General features: G+C 39.5%; 1 protein-coding gene and 1 pseudogene across 5 annotated transcripts in view; one reads left to right on the forward strand and one right to left on the reverse strand.

The window, feature by feature from the left end:
* Positions 1–22,111, forward strand: part of Wdpcp (WD repeat containing planar cell polarity effector) — a 293,085-nt gene that overhangs the window by 64,512 nt on the left and 206,462 nt on the right. For 2 of the 5 annotated variants that reach the window (XM_052198562.1, XM_052198563.1), the window contains exon 1: positions 17,290–17,372. The exons of 2 other annotated variants lie outside the window; for them this stretch is intronic. In XM_052198562.1, the coding sequence (XP_052054522.1) occupies positions 17,337–17,372 (36 nt within the window). In that variant the 5' untranslated portion in view covers positions 17,290–17,336. Of the gene's footprint in view, positions 1–17,289; positions 17,373–22,111 lie in introns of those variants that run through there. One more of the 5 variants, XM_052198567.1, reaches the window with a different exon arrangement.
* Positions 19,247–19,683, reverse strand: LOC127696228 (40S ribosomal protein S13-like; annotated as a pseudogene).

Genomic DNA, 22,111 nt, shown 5'->3' on the forward strand with positions numbered 1-22,111 from the left:
TTAGGCTTGGGGACATTCATCAGATGCATCTGGTTTGCTGACCCAGCTGAAGAGATAGGGAACAGTCATATCAGTTTTCAGCAAACCCAAGGCTCACAGTCATTTGGAGCGGTTTGTACTGCAGATGATTTCTGGATGGTGTCTGTCAGCTAAGTGGGAATCTGCTGGGACATATATAGACTAGGGACAGAAGTCAAAAGTTACAACTTAAAAGAAATCTAACATTTGGAACTTTGAGGCCTATAGTCCTGGTAATTGGGGAAGGGGAAAAGACCCAAGACCCTTTGAGTCATAGCCAGCACTGTGGTTTTGGTTTAAAACCATGAACACTCTTTTCTCTGTACAGGGCCTTGGAGATACAGATTGGACAGAGATGGTTTTTAGCCTGATGAGAAGCACCTTTAAGTTTATACTTGGATGACAACCAAAGGAAATTTGAAATCTTGGACTTGTGACTGATAATAATAGTGTTTTACCAGTTAATCAGAACTCCACTGATCAATTAAATCTCTGACCTTTTGAAATCTTAGTATAACAATAGCATAGAAAGGGAAAGAAATCTGAGACATTTTTATAACCTTACAACTTTCATTTGTATATTTTAAAACACTTTTTTTAGATCCTTAGAACTTACTTTAAGCTTTCTCATCCTTAGACCTTTCCATACGTTAGAACACATTCTTAGATCCTCTGAACTTTTTACATAAACTATAGTTGATTAACTGAGAGTAGTCATTGCAAAGCAAGTTCTTTTAAATGAAGGTGTAATAAAGACTTACATCTGAAACCTGTTTATCCTTTAATATGAAGCCTGTTAACAAGGTAACCCTGTTTGTGTTTCAGCAGGAGAAACACTCTTAAAAAAAGAAAGGCCTGATTATCATGTATAAAATGGACTAACAAGGTAGCTGCAGCCTTTGGGAAGTGCTGTTAAACTGACAAAGTTCCAGTTAGCCTGGTCATCAGTGTCCGCAGAGATCTGAGAAGGATAAATGCAGCAGGGAGCATAAGTCAAATGGCCTGTACTACTTAAAATGACAGAGACTTAGCCCCTGTGTAGATGCTTACCCCAGGCCTCCATGGTCTTGATGGCTTAGCTGGGGGCAAAAAGCTCTCAGAGCAAGATCGGTCTTCAGCTGCTAGGCCCCAAAAGATTTGAGAAGTAGGAACTTGGGGGACCAGACTACACATCTAGGCAAAGTGGGGCAATAATGCTTAAAATTCTTTGTAAGCATTATTTTCCAGTATCCTGCTTGTCCGCAGTTTGGGCAGGCCCTGGTGGTGGGCCAGGTGGTGCAGTTATCCCAGTGGTTAGCTCATAGCAATCCCAGTCTGCGTCCCACTGGTCTTACGTGGAAACCGCAGGGTTGCTTCTAGGAGCTGGCTTTTCTCTCCATCATAGGGAGCTTGATCCATTAAACATTTGCACACTGTATTCAGCAGTTCTCTGAAGAGAACCATATTAAATTTGTCTGATTTTAGGCTTACCCTTGAAAACACATACAGACTAAATAAAGCTTGTCATGGCAAATGAATTACATTTAAACTTAGCATGGCCACAGGCGTAGTTCTGAGAACATTAAATAATTTATCCTTTATGAGGTGACCATTAACTTACATGTCTTAATCATCCTTAACAGTTTATAATAAATTAATAACTTTTATAAGATTAGGATTTGCATTTTTATCCCTGATAGGTTTAGCCTTAATTTTTTTTTTCTAATTGAAACTGTCTTAGTATAAGAATAAAACTCTAAGTCATAACTACAGTCCATAGGGAATCTGACATCGTTACTTTTCTAGCCTTTCCATAGTGCACCATTGCAGAATATGACAATTTCTTCTATGCTTCAGTTTATTGAAATAGTTAAAGTTTAACGAAGTTAGCAGAGCCAAGGCAGCTAAACATACATGCTTAAGTCAATCTCTGTTAACTCAATAGAGCTTTGGTAAGGAGAGTTCTATAGGCTCTTTGATAGAATGTTGCATCTGTCTTGTTGCAGCACAAGATAGGAATATTCCATTTTCTGGTGTTTAGTATTTGGTGCTCATAACTGTGGCCCTAACTCTTTAGCTCTTTATTTATTTTTTATATTAATATTAGTAAAGACCTTATAATATAAAACATTTTTATAAGCTTAAATGACCCATAGCTTTGTAAATTTAAATATTTTCAAAGCTGTTCTTGAAAATAAATCTAGTTTAAATTTTCTGTAAAAATTCAAAATTTTCTCTTAAAAAAGTTTAAAATCTCTCAATAGTTGGTGGGCATCTAAAATATTAAATAAGTTAAGTACCATTTCTTACTCTAGGAGGGAAGAAGCAGGGCACAACCATAATCTAGACAGGGCAAAACCAAAGTACAAACAAGGTAATGCTCACTGTCTGAGAATTACTCAGGCTAGGATCACCTTTCCGGCTCTGCCCATGGTAGCACATACCTCCTGTCTTCTAGGCTCCAGCTGGCTCCATTTCATTGTTGGTCTTGTTTCTGGGGTCCCTCTCCTGGGTAACCCTGTCACATAGTGCCACCCTTTCACATCTTTCAAGCCTGGGTGACTCTTTCATCACAAAATTTGACTGCCATCACAAGGTACATCTTGTATATAAACACATGGAGGTACATACAGCTTTAATACCTTTATTAAACAAGCATTATTTTTAAGTCCTATCTTTCATAAAAACCTTGTTTTTATGATTTTGTATTCAGGACAGAAATTATCATACAAAAATCCATCCTAATCCAAAATAACCTGGAGACCTGTTGTTGCTTCCTTGCTTGGTTTATACCTTGTGCCCACCTTTAATCAAGCTGGTGATGAGGTCACATGGCACCCACCCTCTCCAACAGTACTGAAGCCAGCCACATGGATGCCTCCACACTGATGAGGGGCAGCAGCTAAGATACCCCAATATGCCACATGGTTCCTTAAGATTACCTAGGTATAGATTTTTAATGATCAATCCCCAGTGTTAAGAATCTTAACATTTTTTTTGTAACAGATTTTTAAACCATACCCAATAAATTTACATATAAGTTTATTGAGATATAAAATGTTCACATTATAGTCTTACTAATCTTGAGATAAGGTTTATATCTTAGCAGAAAGTTTAGGCAGCTAAATGGAACCAGTAGTCTATATCTTGGTGGGGGAGGTGGTGTTTTGCTTTGCTATCTTTTCCTTGTTACAAAATCAGTTGGCCTGCCTGACACAGGGCAGTTGGAAGTTAAATAAGCATGCTTGGGTATAGAAGAGGGAGAACTAACCTAACCACAGAGCTAGTTTTTCAATAAAATAGAATAGCATAAAACAACTTTAATATTATCCACACTCAAAAGTCATTTTAATTCCTGTTAGATTGAACCTGGTGACCAGAAAGCTCAGAGATAAATTCTGAGTATCTTCACTGTGGCTGTGAATGGGCTGTGGCAAGTGCAAATGGAATATCAGGGAGACTTGGAAAATATGATGAAGTTTTGTCTGTAGTAGCCATGGCAAGCAGCAGCATCTGTGGTGGCTGGCAGCTGGCAGTGGCAGAGGTAGTCAAGAGAAAACCAGTAAACACAAAACATAGAAAGCTCACACACTCAAAGGAGACCAGTCAGAAACAAAACATGGTGTCTGCCATCATGCATACATTCAGCTGAGCCTGACTTGTTTTTGTCTCAGCTCCCATGTTTGCAACAAAACTTATGAATACACCAGAAAACATCAGACCCACCCACACCCAAAACAAACTTTCCAAACAACCAGAGCCAGGTGGGCAGATGACAACTCACTTTTTGCCCTGGACTGGAGAGTATTGGGTCCCCTTGAACCCATGTTACTGATTGTGATACCAAAGAACAGAACCAGATATCACAGAATATTACTGTGACTTACCAGGGGAGAACTGTGTAGATAACTAGTTCTCAACATTCCTAATGCTGTGATGACCCCCAACCATATAATTATTTTCATTGCTACTTCATAACTGTAATTTTGCTATTGACATGAGTTGTAATGTAAATATCTGGTATGCAGGATGTCATTTTCATTGTTACAAATTGAACATAAAGCAAAATGATTAATCATAAAACAATGAAATTCTATATTGTGAAATACTGATTTCTAATTACAAACAAATCAGATTTAATCTTGAAGGATGGTATAGCATGGGTGACAGTCTTCATATAACAACAGAAATCTACACTGTTGCATTTTGCGACAGTATGCATAAGAAGCCATATCAGTGGGGAGGCTGGAATTGCTTCTTCCACACCACATCAGAAATTCTTTTCCAGAGCACAATGAAGATCATCATCTACAACAAATCTACTTCTGTATTTAGACCTGAAAACCAACAAGCTGGAAAACCCAAAGATATGTTGTTGAAAATGGAGAAGGCGCTGCAGTGCAGTGTCATCAGAACAGGGCATGGCTGCAAACTCTTGATCCAGAGCTGTGTCACTGGCATTGTGGGAATCCGCTCTCACTGTAAGCTCAGGAGCATCTTCACTGTGGCTGTGAATGGGCTGTGGCAAGTGCAAATGGAATATCAGGGAGACTTGGAAAATATGATGAAGCTTTGTCTGCAGTCATGTGCAAGTGTTCTTTCCTCTCACAAAGTTGTCATCGTAATCCTTTTGTCTGGTTCAATGTCATATTCCTCAGAGAAAGCAGATAAGGCAGGCAACATGTAAACTTTATTTCCAACCAGTTTATGTTTTCTCAAAGCTGACGTTTCATTTGAAAAGACTGTGTCCTTTCAGACAAATTGAGGCATGTTGAATTTGGTCCTTGCAGTGATAAAACTAACTCATCCAAGATGGCAAAGATGTCAACCAAGTAAGCTATTTTCTGCAATTCATTTTTATTGCTGAATAGTGCTTTGAACTATGGTCAGATTAAAAATATTCTGAGTTCATCCTGAAGCTCAAAGAGACATTTTAAAATCTTCCTTTCAGCAACCATCTCATTTCAGTGTGAAACAGCAGAGTTTCGTGTGGGGTATCCAGCTCATTACACAGTCGTGAAAATAGTCAACTGTTAAAGTGCTCACTTTACAAAGTCGACAGAACTTAGGACACGTTTCACTAATTCTTGTAACTCTTGAGGCAGCATCTTCATTGCAAGCATCTTCCAATGAATCATAAGCGAGTCTCAGTGACTTTTGGTGACTCACTCTGTACCAGACATCTAAATGCAGGTCGACATCCTGGCATAACTGGGGCACTGTCTGCAGACAGCACAGATCTGATGCTGCTTCAGAAATGAACCAACAGTGTCAAGTGCATCATGTGCTCTTCTCATTGTTTCAAGACGTTGGTAAAAGAGGAACTCCTCTTTAACGTCACCATCTTTAAATATGCTGCATGTAAACCAGTGACTGTGAACAGTTTGCAGCATCTGTAGATTCATCAAGCTGGGCACTACACGTGGCTTGTCTTTTGCTACTGTGTGTTCTTCTTTCTTCCACCTTTCCCACTCCCTACTACTAGGTAAAAGAGAAAAAGGGTAGAGAGGGAAGGAAAGTGATCCCTAAATAAAGTCGGGGGTCGGAAGGGGGCGATGTTATTGTTATTGTTATTGTTATTGTTAGACTGATGAGGAGCATCAGATTCCTTGGGGCTGTCAGGATGAGAATTCCAGAATTCTTGCTATAACTGAATATTGGAAATGGAGCAGATTTAAGAACATCAGCGGGCATGTCATCTGTTCTTCTGTGGATAGTATTGTTAGATAAGGAGAGTGCATTCAATTGTGTAACACATTTGTCTTTGGTCATGACTTGACACTGTCTTTGGCCGCTGGCAACAGTAAATGTTTAGCTGTGGCGTGAGGTTTCAGAGCTCTGATGATTATGAATGTCACTAAATATGAAGATTCCATGGCTGTGATATTTTGTTTGTGGTACCTGCTACCAGTATCAAGTCTGGCATCCTTGAGTCCATCAGCTTTGATTATAAAATAGGTGGTATCCTTGCCTGCAAAGCACAGATGCTTACTATAAAAGTGGCATTTCAGTTGTTCAACTTCCTAGATTGCTGATAGAACTTCAGAACAAATAACATATTGTGGTTTCTCAATTCTTATGTAATTATTGAGGTAAAACCATCTTCACTGTATTTTCTTTTCTTAACATGATTCATTGTAATGAGGTTTTTCTAGTGAAAGGAATATATGACAATAGCTTTAATGATACAATAGATGACATAGTTCAGTCAATATAGTTCATTAACATTTTCCCAGGTTTACCATTCTCTGTGTTGTTGTTTTTACATCTTGTTACTATCCCAAAAGGACGATATTCACATCAACCACAGCTAAATATAAAAAGACTGATCAGCATCCAGATTAAGCTCCCATGGTAAAATATATAAATAATCTATATAAATAATAAATACATTAGAATATTTTATAGTAGTTGGTGATTTTATAGTTGTTGTATTCCATAGCTGCCTGCAGCTATTACAAACTGGGTTGCTGGAACAGAAGCTAAGGGATGAATGGGAGAGGGGCGAAAGAAAGGAGGGCCAGGACAATGTTTCACTGATCAAGGCCAAAATTTTAATGCGGTCAGACCTTTTAACAATTTGGGCAAACCCTTCCCCCCAGACTCCAGGTTGAGTTCTGGATGGAAGTTGTCTAGCTCTCTGGAGTCTTCAGAAAATATTAATCCCATATGGCAAGAATAAGACCACTAGCACATTTTTGGGGGTGGGTAGGAATTTGAAGTAAGCTTTATTAAGTATTGGCCAGGACAATGGACAGTGGTCAGCCTCATACCTAGGATTCCCAGAGTATGGCACCAAATTACATTAGTCAGAGACTTATCAAGACAAAACCCATACGTTTACGTACTTCCTCTTTTTGTCTAATCAATGGCAAACATGCACATACTCATCAGAGGCAAGCATGCACATTTGTCCTGCCTATGTACTTCCTGTCTTCTGGGCTCAAGCACACACTGTGCATTTGGGGCAAACAAATTTGTTCTAAAAGTGAAGAAACATGGCTTCTAATCTTACATGAACAACAGCTCCCAACATTCCAGGTAGTTATCTGATTGTGGTCAAATGAGGCTTACAGAGTGGAGGCATTTTTTGTTTTATAGATCTCTTAAACACAGTAATTTAAACATAAAACATAACTCTATCCCTTATAGAGCCTCACAACACCAAGGAGATAGAGACAGGAAAATATAAGAATTCAAGGCTGTTCTTTGCTATGTAGTATGTTTGAGGACAGCATGAGCTATATGAGACTCTGCTATAAAATTTTTTGAGTATATTTAAGGAGATATAAAAATCACTACCCCCATTTGAACATAACTTAGTGGATACATGTGTTGAATTATTATACTTTCCCATGAATTTTTATAAGAAAAATAATAAGACATAATATTAAATAAACATCATAGAATGATGTGGCAAAGAGTGGGCTAGGAAGTCGCTGGAGAAGCCTTAGGAAGAGCCTTTGTTAGAGAACGAGTCCTGAGAAACAGATAGCGGCAAAAGATCCCAGAGGAGAGGTTTCCACTTAAAACAACAGAAATCACAAAGACTGTGAAGCACATGCGTTCCTGGTGTTTTGGGGAATGGACAAAAGGGCTATGTTGTCGAAGGGTCTTGAGGGGGAAACGACCTGCTTAGGTACTGATGACTGTGTAATTTTCTCTACTGGGTGTATGCTTAAGTGTTTTCTTTGAACCTGAAGGCATACACTTCAGTTTCTGTGGTATGACTTAATAATTTTGTTGTTTCTATATTCTTCATTCGTTTTCAGAATCAGTCTGATTTCTAAATATTTTCTTATGTGTATATACAGGTGATATGTCTTCTTATCTTTTTGTGCAAAGCTCTTTATAAACAGTATCTTCTGAGATTTAGACAGACAGACACACACAGACACATACCCACACACATGAATGAATACTTGTACATTATTGGCAAGAACTTGCCACTTAAATCCCCAATTCTTTTCTTATTGATGTTATATTTTTGTTTGTTTGCTTTTGTCATTGTTTCTTTAAAAAGTTATCATTGAAAATATTTTTTTCTCACATAATATATCCTGATTATGAGGATCCTTCTGGTTTCTATCTGCACGTGGAACTGATCCTGTGCCACAATGCTCCATACCCAAATATTGCCGGCAGAGAGCAGGTCTCTCAGGAGTGCTGACACACCTCAGTGCTGGTAAGACCACCACTTCTGCTCAGAGGGATACACCTGGAACTCTCAGGACACAGGAACTGAGGAGCAGCCTGGGATGGGATCCTTCTGGTTTCCCTCTTCACCCTAGAGCTGACCATGTGCCACAGCTCTCCTTGCCCAAATTTCTCCCAGAGAGAACTGGTCTCCCAGGAGTACTGATACACAGGCTTGCAGGAGAGACAAGCCACAGTCAGAGACAGCAAGACAGTCTAATAGCAGAGATAACTAGATGGGGATAGGCAAGGGAAAGAACCTAAGCAACAGAAATCAAGGCTACTTGGCATCATCAGAACCCAGTTCTCCCACCACAATGAGCACTGGATACCCAAACACACCAGAAATCACATCTGGTAATGATGATAGAGGACTTTAAGAAGGACATAAATAACTCCCTTAAAGGAATACAGGAGAACACAGGTAAACAGATAGAAGCCCTTAAAGAGGAAACACAAAAATCCCTTAAAGAATTACAGGAAAACATAACCAAACAGGTGAACAAAACCATCCGGTATCTAAAAATGGAAGTTGAAACAATAAAGAAATGACAAAGGAAGACAACACTGGAGATAGAAAACCTAGGAAAGAAATCAGGAGTCATAGATGCAAGCATCATCAACAAAATACAAGAGATAGAAGAGAGAATCTCAGGTACAGAAGATACCATAGAAAACATTGACACAACAGTCAAAGAAAATGAAAAATGCAAAAAGCTCCTGACACAAAACATCCAGGAAATCCAGGACACAATGAGAAGACTAAACATAAGGATAATAGGTATAGAAGAGAGTGAAGACTCCCAACTTAAACTGCCAGTAAATATCTTCAACAAAATTATAGAAAAAAACTTCCCTAACCTAAAGAAAGAGATACCCATGGATATACAAGAAGAACTCCAAATAGATTGGACCAGAAAAGAAATTCCTCTCATCATATAATAATCAAAACACCAAATGCACAAAACAAAGAAAGAATACTAAAAGCAGTAAGGGAAAAAGGTCAAGTAACATATAAAGTCAGATCCTCAGAATTACACCAGACTGCTCACCTGAGATGATGAAAGCTAGAAGACACTGGGCAGATGTCACATAGACCCTAAGAGAACACAAATGCCCGCCCAGGCTACTATATCCAGCAAAACTCTCAATAACTATAGATGGAGAAACCAAGATATTCCATGACAAAACCATATTTACACAATATCTTTCCACAAATCCAGCCCTACAAAGGATAATAGAAGCACCAAGACAAGGAGGGAAACTATACCCTAGAAAACGTAAGAAAGTAATCTTTCAACAACCCCAAAAGAAAATAGCCACATAAAACATAAAACATAAAAATAACATCAAAAGTAACAGGAAGCAACAATCACTATTCCTTAATATTTCATAACATCAATGGATTCAATTCCCCAATAAAAGACATAGAATAACAGACTGGATATATAAACAGGACCCAGCATTTTGCTGAAAAGATTTTTACTAATACTACATCTAATAGAGGGCTAATATCCAATATATACAAAGAACTTAAGAAGTTAGACTCCAGAGAGCCAAATAACCTTATTAAAAAATGGGGAACAGAGCTAAACAGAGAATTCTCAACTGAGGAAACTTGAATGGCTGAGAAGCACCTAAAGAAATGTTCAACATCCTTAGTCATCAGGGAAATGCAAATCAAAACAACCCTGAGATACCACCTTACACCAGTCAGAATGGCTAAGATGAAAAACTCAGGTGACAGCAGATGCTGGTGAGGATGTGGAGAAAGAGGAACACTCCTCCATTGCTGGTGGGATTGCAAGCTGGTACAACCACTGTGAAAATCAGTCTGGCGGTTCCTCAGAAAATTGGACATAGCACTACCTGAAGACCAGTGGTAACTCCTGAGCATATACCCAGAAGATGCTCCAACATGTAATAAGGACACATGCTCCACTATGTTCATAGCAGCTGTATTTATAACAGAAGTTGGAAAGAACCCAGATGCCCCTCAACAGAGGAATGGATACAGAGTGTTGTACGTTTACACAATGGAATACTACTTAGCTGTTAAAAACAATGACTTCATGAAATTTGCAGGCAAATGGATGCAACTTGAAAATATCATCCTGATGTTGGCCAGGATGTGGAGAAAGAGGAACACTCCTCCACTGCTGGTGGGGCTGTAAGATGGTACAACCACTGTGGAAATCAGTCTGGAGGTTCCTCAGAAAACTGGCCATGAGACTTCAGAGGACCCTGCTATACCTCTCCTGGGCATATACCCAAAGGATTCCCTGGCATGCAATAAAGAAACATGCTCCATTATGTTCATAGCAGCCTTATTTATAATATCCAGAAGCTGGAAAGAACCCAGATGCCCCTCAAAGGAGGAATGGATACAGAAAATGTGGTATATTTACACAATGGAATACTACTCAGCAATTAGAAACAATGAATTCACAAAATTTTTAGGCAAATGGTTTGATCTGGAAAATATCATCCTAAGTGAGGTAACCCAATCACAAAAGAATACACATGGAATGCAATCTCTGATAAGTGGATATTAATTAGCCCAGAAGCCCTGAATACCCAAGGCACAAATTGCATAACAAATGACTCCCATGAAGAAGTATGGAGAGGGTCCTGATCCTGGAAAGGATTGATCTAGCATGGGAAGGGAATATAAGGACAGAGAAAAAGGAGGGAGGTGATTGGAGAAGGGATGGAGAGAAGAAGGTTTATGGGACATATGGGGAGGGGGGATCTGGGAAAGGGGAAATCATTTGGAATGTAAACAAAGAATATAGTAAATAAAAATATTAAAAAAAGAATAAAAAAATATTAGCAGACCAATAAAAGATCACTTTATTGAAACCTCAAAAAACAAAACAAAACAAAACAAAAAAACAACAACAACAAAGAAAATATCATCCTGAGTGAGGTAACTCGGTCACTAAAGAACACACACACAGTATGTATGCACCGATAAATGGATATTAGCCCAAAAGTTCTTAATACCCAAGATACAATTCACGACCATATGAAGCCCAAGAAGAAGGAAGACCAAAGTGTGGATGCTTCAGAGATTCTTAGAAGGGGGAACAAAATACTCACAAGAGGAAATATGGAGACAAAGTGTGGAGCAGAGACTGAAGGAAAGGACATCCAGAGACTGCCCTACCTGGGGATCCCTCCCATATACAGTCACCAAGCCTGGATGCTATTGTGGATGCCGGGAGGTACTTGCTGATGGGAGTATGGATGTGGCTGTCTCCTGAGAGGATCTACCAGAGCCTGACAAATAATGAGGTGGATGCTCACAGCCAACCATTGGACTGTGCATGGGGTCCCTGATGGAGGAGTTGGAGAAAGAACTGAAGGAGCTGAGGGGGTTTGTTGACTCCTGGGGGAGCACCAGTATTAACTGTGCCCTGTCAGCTAAGCAACTGGGGTCATAAATACTTTCTATCACAGGAGCTAGTCTTGGGGACACTTTATAATACAGAGGAACTCACTTGTTATTGAAGAAAAGTTTGCCTGTATTGGTAGTTGGCTCTTTAAGCTATTTAGAATTTAATATTCTATTAAATATGTTTTGAGTATTTGTATTCATTGTACAGGTAAGCTCTGTAGTCCATTCTAGTGGCAGGTGCCATGGAAGAAGTAACTTCCAAACAACAGGAATATAGTGTATACAACTTTAAATGTTCAGAAGTCAACTTAGGGGGCTGACATTTGACCTGGGAAGAACCTACTTCCTGGCTCACAGACAGTCTAACATGTTGCTGTGTCTTGTCATGTAGAGGGGTTTGGGAGCTCTTTGGGGTCTCTTCTATAGGGTAATAACACTGTTAGTGAGTACTGCTCTCATGGTTACCCAGCCACCCCAAAGCCACTGCTCCCCAATATTATCACCTTGGACATTAGGAGTTCAATGTATGAATTTAGTAGAATATTAAATATTTAGCCTGTAGAGATAGTTCAGTGGTTAAGAACACTGGTTGCTCTTCTGAAGGATCTGAGTTCAATTCCCTGCAACCACAACTCACAACTGTCTATAACTTCAGTTCCAGAGGATCCGGCACCCTCACACACACATATAAGCAGACAGAACACCAATGTATATAAATGTGTATAAAAGTAAGTAAAATCATTAAAAAAATAAAATTGGGGGGGGGCTGGAGAGATGGCTCAGCGGTTAAGGACACTGACTGCTCTTCCAAAGATCTGAGTTCAAATCCCAGCAAACCACATGGTGGCTCACAACCATCCATAATAAGATCTGACACCCTCTTCTAGTGTGTCTGAAGACAGCTACAGTGTACTTATATATAATAATAAATAAATATTAAAAAAATAAAATTGGAGCAAGACTAATTTAAAAAATATATAAATATTCAATTTGTTACAATGAAAATGAAAATTTAATGTAATAGGACAAATAATTATTGTCAACAAAAATGAACAATAAAGAATTCTATTTTATTTATGTTTGAATTGGGAACCAATGTTAACTTTCATTAAATACTGTCCTATACCTATTCAAATGCTTTGATTTGCTAATATAATAAAGTATATTTATGGAAAATATATATCCTGATTCCATGTTCTCTCTCTTCTCCTCCCAGTGCTCCCATCCCCTACCTCCCCTCTGATCTGGGTCTCCTTCCTTCCCTTCTGTCTCTCATTAGAAAACAAACTGGCTTCTATAGGATGAGATAAACATTACAATTGGATAAGACAAAGAGGAGGAAAAGAGACCAAGAGAAGGCACAAGAATCAGAGACCTACTCATTCATATACTCAGGAATCCCATAAAGACATTAAACTGGAAGCCATATCATATGCTCAGAGGTCCCAGGGCCAGCTACACAGTCCCTGTGCATCCTGCTCCAGTCTCTGTGAGTTTATAGGAAGTTTTGGTCACAGTGATTTACAGGGCCTTTTTCTTGATGTCCTCCATCCCCTCTGGTTTTCTTTCTGTCTCCTTTTTGCAGTGTTACCTGAGCCCTGAGGAGGGATTTGACAGAGACTCTCATTTAGGGCGGAGTGGTTCAGGTCTCTCACTCTCTGCATAGAGCCTGGATGGGAGCCTCTGTGTTTATTCCCATCTGTTCTAGGAAAAAGCTTCCTTGATAATAGGTAAGCAGGGCTATGAGTAGAGCAGAATGTCATTAGGTGTCATTTTATTGCTATGTAAAGCTTTTCTTTAAAATAATGATATTTGGTTTATCCTAGGTCTCTTTGCAATCTAGTCTCAGGCTCTCCGCCATTCCAGCAGTGCCAGGTATGAGTTCCATCCCATGGGATGGGCCTCAAGTCAACTCAGGTATCGGTTGGTTGCTCCCACAGCATCATACCACCATTGCAATACCATGCCTTTGTTGATCAAAGAGTTTGTGGGTGGCTTGGTGTTTCTGTTTTGGTAGTGTATTTTTTGTAGAGTACCTTCTTGTTCAAAGATTCTAGAATGTAGGAAGGTTTTATGTTGGTATCAGCTGGACTTCTTCATGTTTTGTGAATTGTCTATGTGTTGTCTTCAGCAATGGGGGTCTTCCTGTCAGTTTGTGGACAGCGACCTATAGTTTTGATGACAGCATGAGCTGTTTTGGATTCCCATGAGACCCTCTTGGCTAATAACTCAATTAGATATAACATATTCCCAGGACCAGAAGCTTCATTTGATGACAAGAGGCAGCCAGTTGGGGCTCTACCTCCCCTATTATTTGGTGATTGTATTTACTTGCTTCTCTCTCTCTCTCTCTCTCTCTCTCTCTCTCTCTCTCTCTCTCTCTCTCTCTCCCCTCCCTTCACCCCTCTCTTCCTCCCTCAGTCCCTCCCTCCTTTCCCCTCCTCCCTAACTAAGCTTCTACCTACCATATTAGGTTTCCATACTATTCCTCAAATGCCCCATGCTTTTAGCCATCTATCTCTATATGTTCTCCCTTTACCACTTGATCCCTTCCAGTGCCCCCACTTAACAACTATTCTATTTTCATTTCCTAGTGATTTTTGCTTCAGTTTGTGGTTTATTTATTATGTTTCCACTTTAAGTTCTTGAGCTATTTTATTTATTTCTTCCACTATTAGTATTTTTTATAGAGGATGCCCCTCTTAATTGATTGTTTATTGTCATTTTCACGTGAGTTTGGATGTGTATCAAAGTATCTACATGCTCTCTCCCCATCTTTATTCAGATATGTTGCCAAGCTAGTTGGAACTAGTTTTTCTACCAAAGGAAAGCATTGACATATGATATTTCTTTAATTCTGGTTTACCATTGCCAGTAAGGTATTGTTGAGTTAATAGCAAGTTCTGATGAAAAGCTACACTATAGTAAACATACACATTATTGTAAGATATGTACATTTTAAAAACTGTCAAATGTAAACAGTAGTCACAAGAGCTTGGGAGATACAATGAATTTATATACATTATGTGGTTTGTTTTCTTTGAAGAAATAGCGGGTTCTGAATGATTATATGATTTCTGTTTTTATGGTGACTGAGATCATGTCCAGGAGTAACTTGCTGCCTACTTTTCTCTTGGACATGGCTTTGTTTTGTTTGCTATACTGTGATGGAATTGCACGTTGCTCTCCTTACACCCTCCCTCTCTAAGGTAGGTCTTCTTCAAGGACAGGTTCCTGAGACGTTTCATATCCTGAGTTCGGTGCCTACCAAGGTGGCTTAGCTGTTCGCATTTGGTAGACTATGCAACTGTGTGTTGTACTAAACTGAAGATAACTAAAAGATGAAACTATACTCATGAAACTGATAACTTTTTGTTTCCCCTTCCCTGCTACTGAAGTCAGACTCAGAACTTTATGGCTATTGAGTACTAACAGAGAGAAACTGACATGCATTGAGTAATTGTCGCCTGCCACAGAGTTTCAAAGATGTTTGCTGTTTATGCTTTGAAATGGTATAGAGTATAGGTTCTAAAGCATAAGACGTTTTTATTGATCATTGTTGGGGCTTTAGGTCAAAACATGACCATAATAATTTCCTAACTTCATTAGGAAATTCTTAGCATTTGTAAGCCCTGATGATGTGTGCCTGTGTTAAATCTGTTAAGGTGAAATTGATCTTCTAGGGAACATTGTGGTTATTCATAGGCATTCATTTCAGCAAGAAAGGACTGTTCTTTTCTGAGTTATCTAATTTAGTTCTCTATTCACCTCATGAAACAAAATACTAAAAGTTTTATTTAAGTAAGAATCCTGTGACAAACCATTAGTAAAAACAAAAGTTAGCCAATCAGGGAAGAAACAGACAAAAGAAAGATCCGATCATAGTATTGAAAGATTCACTGTAGAATTCTTAAAAGAATTTAGGGTTTGTTTGCATTTCCTTAAGAAATTGTCACAGAGACTGAGGAGCCAGTAAGTTAAGGAGCGCTGCTACCAAGCAATGTGGTGAAAAGGAAGAAAACTTTGATGTGGTAATTTAATTTACCAATTAGCTATGAAATAATCATAATTTACATTGGAGCTTTTAAGAAATATTTTGACTCTTTGAGAATTTCATATCATATATTTTGATTATATTCACCTTCCCTCAACTTTTCCCAGATTCCTCTCCACCTTCTGTCTTATTGACTGACTAATCGAGAGTAAATTGTGTTGTGCAAATATTCTTGAGTAGGGGCCCAGCCCTAGAGAGAGCCATGATCTTAAGGAGAGCTGACTTGCCTTCCTCTCTTAGTAACTGTCACATGCCAATTGAACTTCAGTTTTAGTCCCTCTGCAATATTTGCTGTGCAAATAGTGAAGACTCTTAGTGCCTAAAAATGCCAGTTCTAATCACATAATTCAGTTACATTATTTATAAGGAAACTAATTAAAATAGTCTGTAAATAGACATATACATTACTTTCTCTAATTGTTTTCTAAGAAAAATAAAAGTTGGTAGAGAATCCTCTTTTTATTTTGTATATATTTTAAGTTTTATTCCTTGAGAATTTCATACATATATATACAATGTATTTTGGTTATGCCCCCTCTCTCCATGCCACCTTTAACTGCTCTCTGACCCCCTCACAGCCCCTCCCAACTCCATGGTCCTTCTTATTGCTATGCAAAGTTAGTACATAACATTCAGAGAGAGTTGGAGTAGAAAGAACACCACACAGGGAGCTGTGGAGAGGACTTCTGGTCTGATGGCGCCTCACAAGGTGATAGATCTTTGCTCCCCCTCTACTGTTTTTGTTTGTACATTAAGGGGTTTAGGGTATAATTGCATATAGAAGAGGACTCTTCAGAAAAAAGTCCCATTCCAGGAAAGATGTTTTCATACACACACACACACACACACACACACAGCAAGTAATTTCAGAGGGTTAGTTCCTATGAGGGTTAAATAACATAATGGCTATAAAGTGCATTCAGCAGTCTCTGCCAGCGAGATCCACCTTGGCCCCAGTGTGTTAGCAGAGTTCTTTATCTTCCAAGTCTAACAGAAGCCACAGGAAAAAAGTTTTAAAGGTTTGTGTGTGTGTGTGTGTGTGTGTGTGTGTGTGTGTGTGTGAAGTGAAAGATTTCAAAGTCTACAACTATCAAGTTGCATGAGCTACTCTCCTTTTTATAAGAAGCGCATCTTTCAACAGCTACTAGGGTTTGTTTTTTAGAGGAGGGGGTGGCAATCTGTCATCGAAGTGTTGACAAGTGAAACGACAAGGTTGAGTTGGTATAGCTGCAGGGCACTTCAGTACTTTCCAGTGTCTCTCCTATTTGTAGAGAAAGACTTTCTTTATTTCTTTCATTTTTTTTCTCACTTTGATTTATATACTTTTTAAAACAGTAATTCTGAATTGACAAATTACTTCAGTACTTAAGCGTTGGTTTAGATAAGAGCTTTCAGTGTTCTCTTGTCTTTAACTGAGCCTTAAGAACTATTTCTGAAATTTAATTTATTTTCTCTTCAAAGCCACATTCTTCTATGTATTCAAGTATAACATAAAATTATATTTATAGTTATAATTTAGAATTAATTACCATTATCATAGAGTAAACATTTCTATTTTGTCTTTTTATTGTTGTGATTAAAGTACAACCTTGAAAACAAGCAGTAAACCCATATCTTTGAAGTTCAGAAGGAGGGTCCCTGAGTCGGGCTGCTGGTGGGAGATGATTGTCCCCATGCTTCTATCTGCTTATGCAAGCAGCCTTTTGTCTTCCTAAGATGCCTAAGGTAAGCTTTACCAATAATTTTGCAAGGTCATGGAAAAGAAAGCACTTGAGCTAGAATAATGGAAAACTGTGTGTAGCAAAATATTTAAAATGAGCACCAGCAAACAAGATGTTTGTATTAGTAGGAGCCTAGAAAATGGCTGTGCAAAGGTCAGCACTGATCTTTAAATATTAGTGAAATTTAATTTGTTGCATGTAATGAGTAGGAAGAAGAGGAGGCAGGCTTCGGCGAGGAAGCCATTGATAAACTGTCTAAATGTCAAAACTGCTTACCATGTGGAAAATGTTAAATTGACAAGATCTATTTAACTAAGTGAATTAAACAGTTTGAAGAATGCTCTAGAGAAATATTTTCCAAATTTAAGTACAACAGGAGACAGAAAGTTTTTTTTTTTTTTTTTTTTTTTTAATTTGGATGCAGTTTATTTCATGGAAGTAAATGGATTCTTTCTTTTCTTTCAAGGAATAGAATTTCCTTGGCTCTCTTTTAGTAAGACTGAAGTACAGATTTCTGAAAAGTCAGATCACTGTTTGCTTTATTCAGAAACAGCAAATGACCTGCTCTTGCAGCAGAAAGGAACCGTCCCTGGCTGTGGGCCTGGTCTTTTTGGCTCTTTGCAGACTATGGAGTTCAGAGAGCTGGGTCATGACCAGTTCTTTAAAAGAGGAGCTGTGTTTTCTCATTGTCTTCATGTATAAGGCCTAGAAAACTTAAGTGATAAGTATCTCCAATGTACGTAATGCCATTAGTACAGGACGGGAAAAAGAAAGGTGGGCATAAGATAGGAATAGGTAATTCTTGGAGGAAACAGCATTATTTGAAATCCATGAAAAGATGCTTGATCGTATTAATGAATAAGAAAATAAAACCTACCAGGTAAAAGAATGTATTTTTTTCACTTACCAGATTGGAACAGTGTAGAACTTTGACAGTGCTTCAACGTGTTAAGGATGGGGGAGGGGAGAGGGAGGCCTGTGTTGAGTGGCAGTTTTATAAGGAACAGTCATTATGGGTGCTCCCGCAGTATGAAGTGTTAGTATGTCTTGTCATGGCACTATTATTTGCAAGGAACATGTTAGAAACATGTTGCTGTTTAGCAAGGGAATAGTTAAGGCAGTTAAGATCACATTCAATGGAAGTTGAGTATCCTTTCTGGGTTGTTCAATGAAAAGCAGAGTATAAAAACAATATAAAACAGGTTAGGCCTGAGTGTGCACACGGCCCCTCCCCTCCTGGACTGGGGCGGGCCTTCATGCTTAAGTCCAATGCTTCTGCTTTGTTCGCTTTTAAAACACAAGGAGTACTGGAGGTGGTCTCTTCAGCTTCCATCTCCCTGCTGTTGGGCATTTCAGCTAATGTCACCTCCATTGGCTACTGGGAGCCTCCCGCAGCCCTGGGTCTTTATAGTCTCTACCTCCCCCCCCCCCCCATTCCGCACCCTTCACTGCTGCATATTTGTATTCATTCTCCTGGCCCTCTGGGCTTCTCACCTGTCTCTTCCCATATCTGATCCTGCCCCTCCTTTTTCCCTCCCCCTCTCCTCTCCCACCCAGGTCCCTCCCTTCCTCTGCCTCTTGTGATTATTCTGTTCCCCTTCTAAGTGGGATTGAAGCCTCTACACGTGGGTCTTCCTTCTTGTTAAAGCTTCATATGGTCTGTGAGCTGTACATGGGTATTCGGAACCTTCTGGCTAATGTCCATTTATCAGTGAATTCATACCATGCATGTCCTTTTGGGTCTGAGCTACCTCACTCAGGATGATCTTTTCTTTTCTTTTCTTTTCTTTTCTTTTTTTTTTCTTTTCTTTTCTTTTCTTTTCTTTTTTTCTTTTCTTTTCTTTTTTTTTTTTTTTTAACTCAAAGTGACTTTATTGCTCATGTACACAACAGCATGGATGCCACTGGAGCAGAGGCTGGGGGCGACTCATATTTTCAACTGGGTGGGAGTACACGGATGTCTTATAGTATCGAGCCAACCGGTGAATTGTGTTCTCTATCAGAATCAAGCAGAATTTAGCATCCCTATCCTTTCTGTGCCTTAATCAAATGGTAGAGATCCTCAGGGAGATCAGGGGCAAGGCCTTTGGACTTAAGGATTCTCAAGATTTTATTTCCAGTCACAAAATGGACCTGTGCCACACCATGTGAGTCCTCAGGATCACACCTATCTGGGAGGGAGTCAGACCTTTCTTGGCCAATTTGTAAATCTGTTCCTTCACATCATCAGATGTCAACTTCAGCCACGGGACACTTTGGCAGTAGGGAGGTGCCAACTGGGACAGGCCCTTCCTGAGAGCGTGCATGTGATCCATGGTGGCGGAGGTCTGGTAGCAAAGAACAGGATGATATTTTCTTGTTCCAATCATTTGCCATCAAAATTTGTAAATGTTCTCGTGTTTGATAGCTGAGTAGTACTCTATTATGTAAATGTACCAAATTTTCTGTATCTATTCTTCAGCTGAGGAACATCTGGGTTCTTTCCAGCTTCTGGCTATCATAAATAAGGCTATGGTAAACATAGTGGAACGTGTGTCCTTGTGATATAGTGGAGCATCTTTTGGGTATATGCCCAGGAGTGGTATAGCTGGGTCTTCAGGTAGAACTATTTCCAATTATCTGAAGAACCTCCAGATTGATCTCCAGAGTGGTTGTACCAGTTTACAATCCCACCAGCAATGGAGGAGTGTTCCTCTTTGTCCACATCCTCACCGGCATGTGCTGTTTGATCTTGAGATTTTGATCTTAGCCATTTTGATTGGTGTGAGGTGGAATTTCACAATTGTTCCTGTCTAAAGAAAATGTAGGGGCAAAAATTACAGCAGAGACTGAATGAAAGGTTATCCAGAGACCACACTACCTAGGGATCCATCCCATCTACAGACACCAAACCCCAATACTCTTGCTAACGCCAAGGTGTGCTTGCAGACAGGAACCTGGCATGGCTGTCCTCTGAGAGCCTCTACGAGCACCTGACTGAGACAGATGCAGATACTTACAGCCAACCATTGGACTGAGCCCAGGGACCCCATGGAAGAGTTAGGGAAAAGACTGAAGGAGCAGAAGGGGGTGACAATCCCATAGGAAGAACAATAGTATCAACTAACAGTTCTCCTCAGAGCTCCCAGGACTGCCTTGTCCGGCCTCAGTGGGAGGGGGTTCACTTGATCCTCTGGAGGCTTGGTGCCCCAGTGAAGGGGGATTCTAGAGGAGTGAGGTGGGAGTGGGCAGGTGAGTGGGAGAGCACCCCCAAGAGGCGGGGCTATGGGGTAGGGAGCTCATGGAGTGGGGGACTTGGAAGGGAAATTATTTTTCTTTCAACATTTTATGAGCCAGAGAAAGAAAATTTGAAGGGTAATTAAACTCGGGAAATACTGCATTGCCTTTTTGGTAACTTGTACACCAATTTCAACCCTGCTTTAAGATAATTTCTCATGTGAAATTATGTGCATTTGTTGGATAAAAGTTGGAGGAAAAATGCTTAACAATAGCATATAAATAACTGTTATTCAGAGCTGTTTCAAGTTATGATACCAGGCAGTATAAGAAAAAGTTCACAGTGTAACATGTATCAAAATATTGATACTGTTTCCTTTAATGATCTGTGAACTTACATGTTTATGTAAACACAATATAGGAGTTAAGATGATGACTTTCGTGCCAGAGCCTGACCATGAGAAATCAATGATATCAAAATAAGAGAATGGCACTAAGTTTTCAGTTTCTTTTCTGTCTCTGTTTCTGTCTGCCCCCCTCATACACACACACACACACACACACACACACACACACAGAGTCACAATTCTGGGTCCTTTGGAAGAGCAGCTTCACAAAGAGCAGTTCATTGTGCCAGCTCTCTAGCACCTCCCCAAATAGGACTTACTCAGATAATGTTGGCTGGGTCGTCAGTTGACAGTGAAACTAATTAGGTAAGGAGCGTCTCTAACACTGTGCAGTCTACTTTTATATTGCTTCTACCGTTCGACTACTTAATAGTGTGTACTACATCTAAAGTTTCAGAGCTAAAAGCATTGATGATTTTGCACCTCTGTGTATCCATGGGGAGGCCAGAAGCCAACCTTAAGAGCTGTCCATCTTGTTTTATGAGACAGGGTCTACCTGAGGCACAGCAATTATGATAGACTGAATGGTCAGAAAGCCTCAGAGATCTACCTGTCTTACTCTTCCCAGTTCTGGGGTTGTAATCATGTGCCAGTATGCCAGAAAGTTTACATGTGTTCTGGGGATTGAACTCAGATTTTCATGCTTGTGGGGTAATCATTTCACTGATTGAGCCATCATCTCCTTAGCCCTAAGTATTTATTCCCCTTTGACCCTTCTGGCATACTTGGAGTAGGAGCATTATTAAGCATATATGCCTTTGCCATTTAAGTCTAAAGTTGAGTTTAAGTTTTAGTCTTCCAAAATGATGTGGAGCTTTCTATGCTGTTTGAATTTATGTAAGTTTGACAAAGCACTGATTGAAATAGCTCGAAGGAGGAAGGATCCGTTTGGCTTACAACTTCAGGAGCTATAAGTCCATCGTGCTGGGACAGTCAGACAGCTCCAGTCACAACTCTGGGGACTCGAAGTACAGGCTGTGCACACTCTGGTGGGTCAGGAAGTAAGGAGCTCTTGATAAGAGCTGGAGGCAGGTACAGCTTTAAAGTTGCACTAATGGGGCCTGTCCACCAGCTAGGACTCAAAGTTTCATAACTTCTTTTAAAAAGGTCCGCTTGTTGA

This window comes from Apodemus sylvaticus, chromosome 11, assembly GCF_947179515.1.
Source record: "Apodemus sylvaticus chromosome 11, mApoSyl1.1, whole genome shotgun sequence".
Lineage (NCBI taxonomy): Eukaryota > Metazoa > Chordata > Mammalia > Rodentia > Muridae > Apodemus > Apodemus sylvaticus.